Below are 16711 nucleotides of genomic sequence, written 5' to 3'. Positions count from 1 at the left end.
GCCATAGAGTCCATTACAGGGCTGATGATCCTGGCTGAGTCTCCTGGGCTTCCCCAGGCCAGCAGGGTGCCCTCCTCATTTCTCTTGGCTTGGTTTGGCCCCCGTCCCATAGGATCTGCCAGGAATGGAGAGATTATCTCCTAAATATAGGGCCTGGGCTTCACTGAGGTTGTTTTTCTCCCTTCCCTGTGATTTATCATCATCAACTCAGGCTGCTGGGGACAGCAAGTCTCATCCTAGCTCTGTTGGGTTGGGGGTGTATGTGGGGGGATAATATGTGTCTGGGGTCATTCAGGGGTCAGGAATTGGAGGTCAGTTCAGAGGTGTGGTCAGGGCTCAGTAGGACACCAGGGCCATGGGTAGTTCTTGGGTGAGGGGAAGGGCCTCACCAGAGTGGAGGCAGCTCTAGAATGAGCTACTGGGGCTCCTGTCCCACCAATAGTGTCCATTTGAGGTGTTCCTCACCTTATTATTATTATTTTAATTTATTTCTTTATTGGGGAGTTAATGAATCATTATTATTTTACCAGAGCACTGCTCAGCTCTGGCTTACAGTGGTGCGGGGGATTGAACCTGGGACTTTGGAGTCTCAGGCATGAGAGTATCTTTGCATAACCATTGTGTTATCTACCCTACCACCCTTATCTTTTTTAAAATATATTTTTTAAGATTTCTTCTTAATTTTTAAAATCTTTTTGCTTATTACTGGATAGAGACAGAGAGAAATTTAGGGAGACATAGAGAGGGAGAGAGACAGAGACATACCTACTAGCCCACTTCACCACTCATGAAGCTTTCCCCCTGCAGGTGGGGACCAGGGGTTTGAACCTGGATCCTTGTGTACTGTAATGTGTGCACTCAACTAGGTGCACCACTGGCTGCTCCCCCCCCCCTTTCTAACTGCCTTTAGACTCCCTTTCATGTGCTTCCCAACCTGTATCTAAAACTCAGAGGCACAGTAGGGAAGAAGCAAGGACACCCTAGCTTCACCCTTCCTGTCCCAGCTTCATGGGGGGCTTGTGGATTTCCACATGGATGTGATCTCAAAGGGTGCTCTCCTAAAGAAAAGTAAGTGTCTGAGGAAACAGATATGGCAGACTCAGCCATCGGCTGGACAGAGTTAACACCCTCAGGGTCTCCAAATACCCAGTAAAAATGACATATCTCAAGATCTCACCAAAAGCCCACACAACGCCCCCCACAGGGGCCTCCAGGTTTGTCCCTCTAGACCCTTTGTATCACAGCAGGAGACAGGGGAAAGAAACGGCAGGTGAGCGCAGGTAATATACACAGCTATGCACAAGAATCCCTTAGTCTCTTTGAGACTTTATTGTTGGACCTGCACACCGCCGTTGGGAGTGCTCCACAATAGCCCACAAAGTCAGTGCTTAGGCTCTACAGACATGGCCAGAAGTATTTATTGCCTCTACTCCAGTGCAGGTGCAAAGGTGTCCACTCTGTCCTGGATCTGAGGTTCAGGGTTCTCTCCCAGTGGATTCAGATGGAGTCAGAGACCAAGCTCCCTGCTGACTTTTCAGACTGCCGCCTTCAGAGGCACACTGTCCACTGGCTGATCTAGATTTTTCTTTCTTGACAGGCTCAAATGGGTGAAGATAAGGATGAGCAAGAAGCCTGAGGGGCCCAAGAAGGATGGATCAGGCCTCAGAAGGGCTCATGTGACTTCCCCATAACTGGGCACTCCCTGTTATTGGTATTGGTTAATAAGTAAGTAATGTTTCCTGGACAGTGCCCCTGAAAAGGGGCTGGTTCTGGTTCTGTGGTCCTGGTGCTATAATAAGCTTGACTTGCTTGGGCCTCACCAGAACTCCTCTCCCTCCACCAGACTAGGATACCTAGAATACACCCAACCTCTTAAAACCCCCTTCTCTGAAGAACAGTTTGAGAGAGAGTGTCTCTCTCTCTCTCTCTCTCTGTGTGTGTGTGTGTGTGTGTGTAGGGTGTCATTTGGGAGCCAGTACCCTGAGAAAAAGGTCCACCGTAGCACTTTTCTGGAACTAGCAAAGTAAACCAGTCAGGATAAATTTGAAGAGTAGAAGAAATAAAGGGGAGTGGTCCAGAGGCGGCACAATGGATAAAGCATTGGACTCTCAAGCATGAGGTCCTGAGTTCAATCCCCAGCAGCACATGTACCAGAGTGATGTCTGATTTTTTCTCTTTCTCCTATCATTTCTCATGAATAATCAATAAACAAAATTTAAAAAAATAAAGTCTTTAAAAAAATAATAAAGGGGATGGACAGACAGGGAGGCTTAGGCTGGAAGGGTGAAGCTGGAAAAGCCTGGCTTCTGCCATGAAACATGGGCTTAGGCTGTGGAACCTTGGGGAAATTACTTAAGTCTCTTTGGATCTCAGTAACCTCATCTGGAAAATGGGGGGATGCCAGGAGCTGCTTCACAAGGTGGTGGGGATAATCCTATATTTGGCATATACCCTGACTCCTGTCACTGTGTGATAATGTAACCATGAACCTTGTTCTCAGTAATGAGTGAGGATGGTGATGACTCTAAGAGCAGAGCATAAGGACAAGAGAGTGGAGGGATCTTCTCCAGTTCTGGGGACACCGGGGGGCACAATTAATTCAGCAGCTGCAGTTCCAAGTATCCATCCCACGATATCCATTACTAGCCCCTCCCATGACCCCCTTACCTATCACTGTCAGGGTTCCCACGAGGGTGCCCACGGCCGACAGCTTTGTGGGCATGCCCTTCATATGGCCCACCTTGCGCAGGCACTGCCCATCCACGTTGCAGCGACACACAATCACTGAGGGGAGAGGCCAAGGAAGAAGGTGATAGCCATGGGTGAGGGCCCCCTGATCACTGGAAGGACAGCCCAGACCAGCTAGCTGGTGGGGGTGTTTTAAGGCACATGTAGGTATTTATGTGCATGTGGGGGGCGGCGGGGTGTGCAAGTGGGTCTGTGTGTCCAGCCATGGAGCCTGCATGCACATGTCCCACAAGCCAGTCCCATGCCCTGTAGCCCTCAGAAGCTGCAGGCTGTACCCGAGCCCTGACCTCACCTCGGACCTGGAGCTGCCACTTCTGGGTGTTGTGGCTGACAACCACCGGGATTGTGTGCTCACGTGGCTCCACCCAGTGCAAAGCCAGGGTGAGGTAGGCGTGGGAGCCTGTTGGGAGCACCACTGTCACTAGCCTGCACAGGTCCTCTGACAATGTGCAGGCTGCTATCCCAAGACCCAGTCACATTCCCACTGTAGAAGGATATGTCCCTTCTAAGTGCCACCTCCTTTTGACCTTGACCATGACCTCCCCTGTTCCCCACACACCATTGAGAGTCTGGAGGCGCCAATCCCGCTGCACTGTGGGGTTAGGACCAAGGGCAAAGCTATAGAGGCCTTGGTCACCAGCCAGGTCAGGGTCCTTGCTGGGTCCACTGACGACCACACCATGGTCCTGACGTGGTGTACATAGGTGTCGGGTGGGCACAGGAGTCAGAATCAGGCCTGGGGCAGAAGAGGCCTTCAGGAAGTTGATCATGATGGTGGCAGAGGTGCTCAGGGATAGTTCATCTGCAGAGGAGACAACAAGAGTTGTGCCAGGCCATATGGGGTGTGGCAAATCAAGAGTCCCTCCTGGTCCCTTTCCCCATAGTCATCAGTTTCATCCTCCTAATTCTACTAAGACCCACCCACCCACCTACTTTCTTCCCTTCCTTCCTCCCTCCATTTCTTTCTCTCTCTCTCTTTTTCTTTCTTTCCTTTCCTCCTTCCTTACTTCTTTCCTTCTTTTTTGTCATTGTTAGTAAGGTGTCACCACTCCAGGCTGACTTTTTAGCTAGAGAGACAGAGGGAACAAGAGAAAGACTCCACAGCATGGAAACTTTCTTCAGTGTGGTGGTGGTGGTGGTGGTGGTGGTGGTGGTGGGGTCATTCAAACCTGGATTGTGCATGTGAATAAGCAGGTGCACTATTCAGGTGAGCTATCTTGTCACCTCAACACTTCCTTCATTTTATCCCCTTCTCTCCACCCCATTACCAATCACCCCATACCAGTCTCTTTTTCACAGTGCGTGTCACTCCATTGACCTTTCAAACAGTGGCCACTTTCTGTCTGGAAATCAGGCTGCCTCACAGCCCCCCCCCCCCACACTCAATGATGGTGCCAGAGTCCTGCAATGTGGAAGTTACACAGGATAGTCCAGCTCAAAGCTGAAACCTGCGCCCTGCCACCCCCCACTCTGGCCTCCTCTTCCTGTCAAAGTGGTGTTTGGCTCTTTGTATCAGGTTCAGTGTCCCCATGAGCTCACATTTTGGCACATCTGTCCAGCCCCAGCACCACCCCCCTCCCACCCTCCACACACACTTGTCCTGCCCTGTACCCTATGCTCTCAACCTGAGAGCTCAAGGCAGGGATGGGGGTATTATAAGCATCAAACTCAAAGGGGGGAGGGTCTGAGAGGGGAGGCAGAGGCCAAGCCTGCACCTACTCCAGTGGTTGAGCCTTGGTCTGAGAAGAACACTAGGCCTAGTTATTCCTTGTCTACCCCTTCTGCTGGGACTGAATGGATGCCAGTTAGGACTCTGGGGAGAAAGAGCTTTCCTGCCCAATTATTTGTCTGTCTGAGACTTGCTCCCCACCCCTGTGGTTCTCACCACTGCCTGGCCATACCTGCCACCTGGACCTTGACGAGCACTGTGTATGTGTCCCCAGGGTGGGCACCCTGCAGGGTCCTGGCTGTGTGCACCTTCCCAGAGACCTCCTCAATGTAGAGCCAGCCTTCTGAATCATTGACCAGGGAGAACCTGAGGTCCAGAGAACATGTTGGGGGCTGAGAGGCACTGAGTAACAGATGGGGCCTTTCCCTGAGACTCCCCAGAATATGGTCTGCTCATGTTCCATATCCTCTCTGTGGAGACAGAGGCCTGGGACCTGTTGGGACCATAAGTAATGCCCAGAGTCACAAGCCTTTGAAGGCTTTCTGGGAGCTGCTCATCTGAGGCCCTGCCACTCTCCCACCATAGAAGGGTGTATCCCGTGGTCCGGGAGGTGGCGCAGTCGATAAAGCATTGGGCTTTCAAGCAAGAAGTCCTGAGTTCAGTCCCCGGTAGCACATGTACCAGAGTGATGTCTGGTTCTTTCTCTCTCCTATCTTTCTCAGGAATAAATAGATAAATCCTTTAAAAAGAAGAAGAAGAAGAAGAAGAAGAAGAAGAAGAAGAAGAAGAAGAAGAAGAAGAAGAAGAAGAAGAAGAAGGGTGTGGCCCTCCCAAGTGCCACATCCTCCAGGCCTTGACCACAGCTCCACCTGCTTCTTCTCATGTTTTTTTTTTTTTTTTTTTTTTTGATGGGGGTGACAACCATACCAGCATTGGGGGCTTGCTGGGAAAAAGGGCTTGAAGCACAGATGCTATGTATAGGGGAGACACTATTGGAACCTAGGGGAACTGACAACTCTTTTACTACTAGGCCATCCCACAAAGGGGCCAGATGGGGCCAGATCCTGGAGCAGCGTTGTCTGTGCTCACTCTGAGTAGGGTCTGGGGAGGGTCATATAGCATGAGTATATGTCATCTGAGCTCTCAGGGGGTCCTAGGACCCCTCTCTATAGCTCACTTTGTCTTTATCCCCTCTAACTTAGGAGCCACAGCCTTTATATTAGTCTCATATAAGGACCATTCCAAGCCATAGAAAAGGAACATCCCTGCTGAGGCCCTAGAATCATTGCTTTGATACAGGGAAGGTCCAGTTTGGGTAAGGTCCAGTAAGGGGCAGGGCTTCTGGCTCACCTGAGGGGACTGCTTGGAGGCCCAGAAGGCTGGATAGTCAGCAGGAGGGACCCAGCTGGGGTGCTGATGGGGACACTGGCCTTGTAAAGTTGCTGGGCCAACTTGGGGGCTGGTGCTACCCTCTCTACCAGCACAGTCACTGTGGTGGTGGCTTCAGGGCCTGGGCCTGGCCCCACCAGCTCCGCTACATTCTGTACCACCACGACCAACTTGTGGCTCGGGGCTGCATCATAGCTGAGTTTCTGGAAACAATGGAGATTGGGTCACTGTGTGGACCGGGGCTTAGCAACATTGTGTGTGTGTGTGCACACACGTGTGTGTCTTCCCCACTCTACCCACCAGCTCCTCACTTTAAGGAGTCGGAGGTGGACCTGTCCAGAACCTGGCTCCCAATCCAGGCCAAAGATTCCTTCTGCATTTCCTGCCTCAAAGGCAAAGTTCATGAGATGGAAGTCAGGTTCAAGGTCAGCATCAGTGGCTGTGAGTGTGGCCACCAGGGTACTTGGTTCTGTGTCCTCACGGAGGCTCACAGGCTCAATCTGGAGAGGCAGAGAGAGGCCATAGTGAACCCTTTATCAGTGCCTTCCCAAGGCTGCCTCACCTGCTTTTCCTTACCTGGGAAATGGTGAACTGGGGGGCATGGTCATTGATGTCCAGGACTGTGACAGAGACCTCACATGTACTGCTGAGCCCTGAGACAGAGGAGGACATGCTAAGAAGGCCAGGATAGGAGCAGAGCAGGCAGGATCCTGGGTCACCATTAGGACACTTACCACCCTCTGCTCCTCCTAGGTCAGAGGCCAGCACCTGAAGCAGGAGGTTCTGGCCTGCCAGCAGGGGGGCAGTTCCCAGTGTCACTCTGCCTGAAGTGGAGTCCAGCTCCAAGGCTCTCTCTGCTTCTGTCTCAGCCTCAGGGTTCAGCAGCTGATACACAATGTGGGAATTGGGGGAGCCAGGGGCATCCATATCCTCTGCCATCAGCCTCGTCACCTCAGTGCCTGCAAGACAATGCCTGCCTGGGTGGTACCAGGGCCCCACCTGGAGGTCCTAGTTTACCCACTCCTCTGCTTTAATGTGGTGCTGCAGGGGAGCTAGAAGAGGGTGGGGGGCAGGTAGGGTTGGAACCTAGGGTGCCCCACATGAGCAGTATGGCCGAGTGGCCTCCCCATATCCATTGTTTTTCTGAGATATTGGAGGAGTGAGAAAGAGGCCTCAGTATGCGTCTATCATCCAAGGAACTCTCCCGTGGTGCCTGGAGCTTGAACCCAGGGCTTCTTTATGCAGAGCATGTGCTGTGGTTGGTGAGCTACCTCCTGACCCCTGGCCATTCCTCTTGTGCTGGAGTGAACCTGAGCCTGTGTATGTGTACATTTGGATAAATTTTGTGTGTGCATTTGTTGGTACATGGATACTGATATAAAGGGCTAACCATCCCCAGGAAAGAGCAAGGTGGACAGTTCATAGAGATGCCTCCTTTCCCCCACCCTCCAGGAGGCCCACAGCCTAACCTGGGGGGCTGAGCTCAGGGATGCTGATTGGGGGGCCCTGTGGGGGGCAGACAGGTGCATTGTCATTCTCGTCCATCACCACCACATGCAGCTCCAGGGGTTCCGTGTAGTCCTCACCACGGGGATTCTGAGCCCGCACCTGAAGCAGGTACTAGAGTGGACAATGGGGGCTTTAGATGAAGGTCAAGGGCAGCTCCAATCTGGCCTGGGTGTGGGTCTCCTCCTGAGTAGCCCACAGTAGCTCTTCTGGGAGCCCTTCCACTGCCTTAGCATCTGTGAGGAATATGATGCCCCCAGGGGCAAGCAGGATAGTGACAATGGACCCCTCAGCCTACCACCATGCTTTGGCCCTCACCTCACCTCAGCCTGGGTTTCTCGATCCAGCTCTGCTGTCACAGAGAGTCTTCCCTCTGCATCCACATCAAAGGGTCCAGGGGGCTGGCTCTCCAGGTAGTAATGCACCTCCCCCCCACTCCAATGTACCTGGGGGGGTACACAGTGAGGGTAGCCCAGAAAGGGAGGCATGTACAGCCTATGGGTGAGGGTCCTGGGCCCTCCCTGACTATGAGCCCAGACAAGCTGCTATCTTCCTTAAAATCCAGGGAGAGTCCTTTGGTTTGGGGCACTTGTTATCATGGCAATTCCATGGATTTTACACTAGTCCGGAGTAGATCATTTCATTTCTTTTCTTTCCTTTTTCTTTTTTATTTGATAAGACAGAGAGAAATTGAGAATGGAAGAGGGGGATAGAAAGATAAAACACCTGTAGGCCTGCTTCACTGTTCATGAAGTGTCCTCTGCCACAGATGAGGAGTGGGGGCTCGAACCTGGGTCCTTGTGCAAGCTGATGTGTGTGCTCAACTGGGTGCACCACTGTACAGCCCCGAGTACTTTACTTCTTTCTCCATCCTCTCAGGCTGGGCCTAATCCCAGGGCATTCCTCTGGGATGCCTGAGAAGACCTGAGACATTCCCTGACTTGGGTGACAATCCCCACGGCAGCAGGGAGATGGCAATTGTTGCCCTGAGGGAGCCTTGGTTAAACTTGGGAGGTGAGAGTGCAGAACATCCACCAGGGGACAGCAGTGAAAGGGTCTACAGTGCCCCCTCCTCCCCTACTCCATCATGGGAACAGCAAAGGGAGGAACACAGGTAGAGGAGGGTCAGAGGTCAAGCTGGTTCCCAGGCTCATCCCCTAAATCTCCACATGATTCCTGCCTAGCTGCACCAGCCACTAGGGTGTCACTCTCTCACCTGAGCAATGTAGTGTGGGTACAGAACTTGGAGATTCTCCAATATGTGCACAGGGTCTAGTGGTACCCAGGTGCTCTCTACCACAGAGACATCTATTATGGCTGTGGCCTGGTAGCCCAAGTCCTGATCACCCATATCCTTGACTTGCACCCATAGCTGGTAGGATCCCTCCAGAGCATGATCTTGACTGGCGCTCCCTAGAAGGGGCAAGGTATGAGTTTAGAAGTGGGAGAAGGAGCAGGAACTCAAAGCATCCTCCTCAGCCAAGTACTAAACACAAAACTGGGCACCTGGCAGTTGAATGAGTGTTCTCTTGACCACGGGGAGAAGAGGTCTTTTAGCATTCAACCAGGACTTGACAGTTTGCTAAGTCACTTTTTCTCTCTCTCTCTCTCTTTTTTACATAGTTTCTTTAAAAAATATTTTGTTAATTTTTGATAGAGTCAGAGAGAAACTGTGAAGGAAGGGGAAGGCAAAGAGGGAAAGAGATAGAGATACCTGCAGCCCTGCTTCACCTCTTGTGAAGTTTTCTCCCTGAAGGTGGAGGTGGGGACTGGGGGTCCTTTTGCATTGTAGTATGTGCGTTCAACCAGGTGCACCACTGCCTGGTCCCCATAACTTCCACTTTTGTCCACAGAATGAATGGTTGATGGCTGGGAGGAGTGAGTGACCAAGATGGGGGGCGGGGAGGAGGCAATGGCAGGAGGGGACATGGGTAATGGGTAGAGATAAGTGGATGACTGGGAGATGGTAGATGAGATGAATGGCTGATTTGGTAGATAGATGCAGGTCAGGACTGGGTGGATGAACTGGGATTTGGGTGCTTGTATGGGCTAGAGTGGGTGCATATTTAGATAGGCTGAGAAGTGAAGTGATACTAGTGAATGGGTGGGTGGTTGGTTATGTGTATGATTGACTTTTCTTTTCATGCCTAGCCCATGCTCTGGTCTGAGTTTTCAGGTCCAGAGCTCTCTTTCCATCAGTCCCCAAGTATTCCAGTAATGTTCTTGGCTCGGGTCACTCCTGTCCTTGTCACTAAGTCCAGAGAGTAGGGCAAGCCCTCCACTCACACTATTTCTTGACTTCATGCATGGTTCAAGCATGGCCTTTTGCCTCAATGCTCTCACCACCTAAAATGCTCTTTCTTCCTCCTTTGTCTCTAAAAACTTTGACTCATCCTCAGATGCCACCCTCCTCACTTCCTTCAGCAAGTCCTCCCACCCCCCCACCATGACCACCAATAACACCCAGCACAGACTCACCCTTGGGCTTGAGGGATAGAGCCCCCAACTGAGGGTCCAACTGGAACATGTCAGGAGAAGGCTGGGCTGGGGCCTGGTTCAGGATTTGGAAGCGAAGATCTGAATTGACTGTGCCTGGCTCATCTCCATCTGAAGCCTCAAGGAAGAGGAAGGGGACACCTAGTGTGTGGGGAAGGGGAACATAAGGAGCAGGAGGGAGTGAGAGGGAAGGCTTCAGTGCTGTTTCCTGACCCTGTTTTCCATATCTGTCAACATATCAGGATTCTGGAAGTGAACCAAATCTTTTCACCCCACTTCAGAGAGGGGAAAATTGAGGTCAAGAGTGGGTGGGAACTGCCAGAAGACCCTCAGAGTGTGTACAGGAGAGGACAGAACATGGACTTGCATCCTGATTGTCCTGTGCCTGATCTGGTTCCCCAGCTCTCTCTTTACTCTCTGCTCTGTGGGCAGTGCCCATTTGATCTTGCTGTGGCTCCCCAAGAAACTCACCTGGTCTGGTATCCTGGCTCAGCTGGACTCTGTAGATGGCCTGGGAGAAGTGGGGCACCTGGTCATTCTCGTCCTTCACATGCACAAGCACAGGCTGTGGGCCCCACAAGACGCGTCCATCCTCAAACTCCAAGGTCACCTGGTGGGAAGGGGTATTTGTACCTGGCCCTCCCTTCACTGCCCTCCCCTTACACCCATTTGGTCACACCTGTAGCTGGTACTCTGCATGTTCCTCTCGGTCCAGGGGCCTGGTCAGCAGTAGGAAGCCAGACTCTGGGTCCACAGCAAAAGGACCCTCTCTGTCCACATTTCCTGACAGGATGAGCTGGGCTTCAGTCTCCTCATGGGGCAGTGGCAACTGGTGGGGGAGAGCAGAGGTAAAAGGAGTGGGAGCCAGGTTTTGCAATGCCCCACAACCCAATAACCCGAGGCTCAGAGTGGGCTAGCTTTTGCCTGAGGTCACACAAGCGAGGAAGTAACAGGACTGAGTTTCAAAGCCAGAATTCTTTTCCCTATACTTGGTGCTCCCCAAGACAACCAAATCTTTTTATTTTTATTTTTTAAAAATATTTTTATTTATTTATCAATGAGAGGGATGGGGGAGAGAGAGAAAGAGAACCAGCTATCATTCTGGTACATGTGCTGCCGGGGATAGAACTCAGGACCTCATGCTTGAGAGTCCAATGCTTTATCTACTGTGCCACCTCCCAGACCACCAAATCTTCTTTTTAAATTGTAAAGCCACACAACCCTTTTATGCTTACATTCAAGCCAACTTTCCTCTGAGATTAAAATTTCAATAGTCATTCACACTGTACTATATACTCTGTGCAGAACAGGATCAAAAGGAAGTCAGTCCCCACAGCATAGAGAAGAGGTGTCTTTTCCTCTCTCCCTCTGTTTCCTTTTCTCTCTGGCTTTTTTTAAAATTTTTATTTTTGCCAGGGTTATCACTGGGTCTCGAAACTTTACATCAGGCTCAACCTGACGCTGTTGACTGGCTACGGAAGAAGGGCAAACGCTAGAAGAAGAACTGGGGTTCAGTACCTGCACTATGAATCCACTGCCCTCGGAGGCTATTTCTTCCCTTTTTTGTTGCCCTTGTTGTTTATCATTGTTGTTGTTGTTATTGCTGTTATTGTTGGATAGGACAGAGAGAAATCGAGGGAGGAGAAGAGACAGAGAAAGGGAGAGAAAGATAGACACCTGCAGATCTGCTTCACCGCTTGTGAAGCAAGCCCCCTGCAGGTGGGGAGCCAGGGGCTCAAACTGGAATCCTTTCTCCAGTCTTTGTGCTTTGCGCCACGTGCGCTTAACCTGCTGCGCCACAGCCTGCCCCCCGCCTTTTTTTTTTTTTTTACTAGAGAGAAATTGAGCGGGGCCAGGTGGTGACACACCCAGTAAAGTAGGCATAGTATTAAGTGCAAGGATCAGTGCAAGGGTCTGGGTTCAAGCTCCTGGTTCCCCACCTGCAGGGGAGATGCTTCACAAGTTGTGAAGCAGATCTGCTGGTGTCTACATTTCTTTCTCCCTCTTTTTTTTTTTTTTTTTTAAAAAAAACCTTTATTTATTTGTTGGATCGAGACATTCAGAAATCAAGATGGGAGGAAGAGATAGATAGAGAGACAGAGAGACACCTGCAGCACTGCTTCACCACTCGCAAAGCTTTCCCCCTGCAGGTGGGGACCAAGGTCTCAAACCTGGGTCCTTGTGCACTGTAACATGTGCGCTCAACCAAGTGCACCACCACCCGGCCCCCTCTCTACCTCCCCCTCCTCAATTTCTCTCTGTCCTATCTAATTACAAAAAACAAAATGGCTGCCAGGAGCAGTGGATTTGTAGTGCTAGCACTGAGCCCCAGTGATAACCCTGGAAGCAAAAGAGGGGGGTGGGGTGGGAATGAGTGGGAAAGGGGAGACAGAGAGCTAGCTAGCTAAATTAGATGGACCTGTAGCATTGTTTTACAGATTATGAAGCTTCCCTCTCTGCAGGTGGGGACCAGGGGCTTGAACCCAGGTCCTTGTGCATTGGTATGTGTTTTATCAGGTGTGCCACCATCTGGCCTCAGTCTTTATCTGAGAAAGTCAGCTTGGAACAGTGAAGCCCCAGAAATGATAATCAGTTAATTAATAAATAAAAAGAGAAATAAAGCCAGAGCTCAACCAGGGAGGTGGCTCAGCAGTGGAACCTAGACTTAGAAATATGAGGTCTTAGTTCCACTTCCTGTGCTGCAGATCCTAGAATGATGCTCTGGCTCATGTTCCCCCCCTCCCTTCCTCTCTCTGTCTCTTTTATTTTTATTATCTTTATGTATTTGTTGGATAGAGACAGCCAGAGATCAAGAAAGAAGGGGGAGCTAGAGATGAAGAGAGGGAGAGAGACACCTGCAGCCCTGCTTCACCACTTGCAAAGCTTTCCCCCTACAGGTGGGGACTGGGGGCTCGAACCTGGGCCCTCGTGCATTATAACATGTGCACTCAACCCGGTGTGCCACCACCTGGCCCACTCTGGTTCTCTCTTATTAAGTAAACAAACAAATGCCCCACCAGAGAATGAATCTAAGTTTTTATGCATGCTCAGTACCACTGAGAAACCTCCCTGGCTGGATTATGTTTCCTTCTTTCCTTCCTTCCCTCCTTCCTCCTTCCTTTTAGATACAGAGGAGGTAGAAAATGAGAGACATGTATAGAGAGAAGAGAGATACCATAGCACTGTTTCATTATCCACAGAATTTTCCTGGTGCCATCCATTTTGTTCCCATGTAGTTCTGGGATGCAAACACAGGGACTCACACATGGTAAGGGGTGGGAATGTGCTCCACTGGTCCTTGTGACTGAAATATCCACTCCGTCTAACTCAAACAAAGTAACTCAAACCAGGAAAAATATTCTAAGACTTAAGTTTATTCTAAGGAAGACCAGTGTGACAAATAACCTTCTGTCTGAGGGAGACAGAAGTGTGCACCCTAACAAAGGATAGTCCATCTTTTTATAGGTTTGTAACAAAGAAATTCCACAAAGAAAGGCTTCCATCAGCAAGAAGCACAAGGAAGTACATCTGGAAAGGCATTTAGGGTCACAGAAAAGATAGAGATTACATAGGGTAAATATCGAATGGTAGGTACATCAATTATCTCAGAATAAGTATATTTTCACTATTCTACTAACTAATCCCATATGGCAACTAAGTTGGAAATAATTTGAAAGTTAACAGGTCACATACTTTCCCATCAGTTCTTGAGTGCTTGCTGTGGTGGAGGGGGAGGCTTTAGTTTCCCCCAACACCCACTGACCTCTGGGAAATCTCTGTCTATAGATTGAGCATAATCTACTACATAGTGGTTGATTAAATTTAGTTTATGCTCATCTAAAACATGCATAAGTCCAGAATCTCGAGATGTATGTATTGTACTAGATGTTCCCCAACAGTAAGGCTAAAAGTGAAGTTTGTGGAAGCAGGACTTGGGGTGGGTGGGAGGTGCACTCACCTTGATCAGATATAAAGGGAAATTTCCCCCATAGTTTTCCGGGATTTCCACGTGCAGCTCTACGAACTGGAGCTCTAGAAGAGCCTGTGGGAGGATTCTCTCCTTGTCACCAGACCTGCCTGCTGGACACTGACAATTTCTGCCCCTCCCCTGGGCCCATCCAGTCCCATCCCTTCCACTCTCTGACTTAGGATCCCAGGATAGGCCTATAGTCTGCTTTGACTCACCCCATCTTCCCCCCACTACTACCTGGTCAGTGCAACTAGGCTGGGGGTAGCAGGATGCCAACATCCAAGATCAGGATCTAAAGGAAAGGAGGATCAGCTTACCTGGGTGACAGAGAGGCAAAGCATCCACAGCCAGGCAGGGGCCATGGTGAGGGCAGGCCAGCCTGAGGGATGAGACAGGAAGGATCTGGCCCAGATTAGTGGCTGGAGGTCCCTTCCTGGCCCTCCCCTGCAAAGTATTTCTCCTTTTATCCCAATGAGCCCCAGCCCATGGTCACCCCAAGTCCTGGGTCTGTTTCTCCCTCTGTCCTTCTATGCTGTCCCAGCAGCTCAGAATGGCCTCCCTACCCATTGGTGAATCCCACAACCTCCCCACCCTTGTCCCCTGCCTCAACCCATTTTGTCCACACAGCCAGAAAAACTTCACAGCAGGCTCCATGGCCTGCAGGGTATTACACCAAGTCCACCCTGCTCCTGCAGGGCCCCCAAGACCTCTATAGGAGTTTTGCTTCAAGACTTCTGTTTCCTTCCAACCACAGCTTTCCCCAGCTCATAGAATCCAAATTGGTAATGCCAGCAACCCTGAAAATCAGTTTCCAGTTTGGAGCTGGAGAGATTCTAAAGATCCTGAGGCCCCTTCCCTGCTTCAAGTTGCATACAAGGCCTGAAGGACAGGGCATGTCCAAGGTCACAGAGGACTTGACTACCAGAGAATCCCTCTCAGGACAGAAACTTTGAGGTTTAAGGTCCTCAGGACTAAGCTTTCTCCCACTGCCATCTTTAGACAAGGAGTCCCTATCACCAAGCCCAGGAGCCCTTCCTCACCTTGGCATTTTACAGTGCTCAGCATAGAGACTCACACCCTCAGCTTGGGCAGCCACTTCAAGAAGGATCCTGGGTAATTCCTCCTTGGATAATGAAAAGACCGGATAATATTTCTCCCCAGCCCAGTCTCAACCCTGCCCACCCTTCTGCTCCAGTCACCCACTGGTACCTCAGGTTGGCTCTCTTGGTCCAGTGGTCAGGCAAAAGAACTCCTTGTCCAGGAAGCACTGGCCAGGCCTGGCTGAGTGGGAAGGGCAGAGTGGACACTTGCATCGGTAGGCGGTCCAGCCACGATTGCTAGGGAGTGGAAACCACCACTGGTTCCACCGCGGCAGGCCTGGCCCCGCCCAGACCCCCAAGTTATTCATTGACTTTGGAAAGCTGGGGGTGCTCAGTAGCCGTGACTGCCAGCCCTAGGAGGTGGGGAGATCATCAGCCTGACACTGTCAGAGTCAAGTGTCTGCCCCACTGCACAGACTGGTGGATACTTCTTGGCCTTAGGTACAAGTTGTTTAAGGTTACTTTATTTTTATGACAGTTGGAGAATGGAAGAGAGAGGGACCAGAGCACTGCCCAGTATGGCATATGGTAGTGATGGAGATAGAACCTAGGACCTCTGCGTGCTAAGGCACATGAGTTGGTGCTCTGATTCTTCTGTGCCCCCACACTTGTTCCCACTTCCCCCAATGGACCAGTGTCTGTAGCTCTCCCTTGGTCCATTCTATTCCTACTCCTTCACCCATCTCTTCAAGCTCTGGTACTCAAAAATTTTTCCCCCTTTTGTTGCCCTTGTTGTAGCCTTGTTGTGGTTATTATTGTTGTTGTTGATATCGTTCGTTGTTGGGTAGGACAGAGAAATCGAGAGAGGAGGGGAAGACAGAAAGGGGGAGAGAAAGATAAGACACCTGCAGACCTGCTTCACCACCTGTGAAGTGACTCCCTTGTAGGTGGGGAGCTGGGGGCTCAAATCAGGATCTTCACGCCGGTCCCTGTGCTTTGCACCACGTGCGTTTAACCCCCTGCGCTACTGCCCGACCCCCAGGTTTTTTTTTTAATGTTTATTTTATTTTTGAGAGAGCTGCAGAGAGAGAGAGAGACACCAGAGTACTGCTCAGCTCTGGCTTATGGTGGTGTGGGGACTTCAACTTGGGACTTTGGAGCCTCAGGCATGAGAGTCTGTTTGCGTAAGCATTATGTTATCTCCCCCAACCCCTGCTACTCAGTTTTGATCCCCCTTTCCAGAAAACATCCCCTGGGATCCCAGGCTTGCTCAGGATTCTCTTCTGGCAATGCCCATGCTACCTCACCCCATTCCATGTACTACCTCTCTCTATGCAAGAACACTGGATTGTTACTGCCTGTCTCTTCTATCAGATTGTGAATTCCTCCAAAGCAGGACTCAGTCATCCTGCAGTGACCTGGCCCTTACCCAGCCCAGGCAGCTCCCAATTGGTCTGTGGAATCAGCACAAGGAGCTGGGGTTTCATATGAAGGAATAAGGAGCAGGACACAACCTGCACTGGGGACCTGGGGCCAAGGGAAGGGGGAAACCACACCTGTGGATCTCCTGAGGCTCCCTCATTGTTCTCACTATTCCCTGCCCACTTGTGAGGCAGGGGCAACAGACAATCTCCTGCCTGTGGGAAGGGAAAAAAGAGCGAGTCAGCTCAGGTGACCTTGAGGGAGCTGCCAGGCTGAGCTGGGGCCCTTCCCCCAGTGAAGCAGCCAAGTGGAGCCAACAGTAACTTATGGGGCTTAGGAGTCTGGGGTGAAAAGGAGGGTAGGAAGAGTACAGGATTCTGACCATTAATCCTTCCTTATGTTCAGAGATCCCCCTTGTCTCCCACCAGTCTTTCTCAGTGTGCATCTACTTAGTTTCCCTCAGGCTGGAAG

The 16711-nt window shown here is 50.8% G+C and overlaps 1 protein-coding gene across 6 annotated transcripts; it reads right to left on the bottom strand.

Moving 5' to 3' along the window:
- Positions 1-1310: 1310 nt before the first annotated feature.
- Positions 1311-15100, bottom strand: CDH16 (cadherin 16). Of its 6 annotated transcripts, XM_060185392.1 has the most exons (19): positions 14988-15100; positions 14819-14901; positions 14096-14157; positions 13767-13850; positions 10488-10637; positions 10280-10418; positions 9791-9949; positions 8529-8725; positions 7636-7758; positions 7276-7426; positions 6541-6765; positions 6383-6459; positions 6118-6306; positions 5773-6009; positions 4650-4788; positions 3308-3550; positions 3041-3148; positions 2668-2784; positions 1311-1632 (listed from the first exon to the last, which is right to left on the bottom strand). In XM_060185392.1, exons 2-19 carry the CDS (start codon positions 14841-14843, stop codon positions 1535-1537), a joined length of 2523 nt encoding a protein of 840 aa, XP_060041375.1. In that variant the 5' UTR covers positions 14844-14901; positions 14988-15100; the 3' UTR covers positions 1311-1534. The 6 variants fall into 6 exon arrangements, with proteins under 6 accessions (XP_060041375.1, XP_060041379.1, XP_060041374.1 ...); XM_060185396.1 differs by lacking the exon at positions 13767-13850; XM_060185391.1 differs by lacking the exon at positions 14988-15100 and having other exon boundaries at positions 14096-14180; positions 14819-14897.
- Between the last annotated feature and the right edge of the window lie 1611 nt (positions 15101-16711).

Source organism: Erinaceus europaeus, chromosome 2 (assembly GCF_950295315.1).
Source record: "Erinaceus europaeus chromosome 2, mEriEur2.1, whole genome shotgun sequence".
Taxonomy (NCBI): Eukaryota; Metazoa; Chordata; class Mammalia; order Eulipotyphla; family Erinaceidae; genus Erinaceus; species Erinaceus europaeus.
The sequence above is the reverse complement of the archived record's forward strand: the minus strand, read 5'-3'. Positions and strand labels throughout refer to the sequence as shown.

Bases quoted from the DNA above. Each gene is read 5' to 3' on its own strand.
- CDH16 (XM_060185391.1), bottom strand. The intron at 8,726-9,790 runs GTGAGTCTGTGC...TGCCCCTTCTAG, and splicing joins TCTATCCCTCAAGCCCAAGG to GGAGCGCCAGTCAAGATCAT. The intron at 3,551-4,649 runs GTATGGCCAGGC...TCTCCTCTGCAG, and splicing joins CGTCAAGGTCCAGGTGGCAG to ATGAACTATCCCTGAGCACC.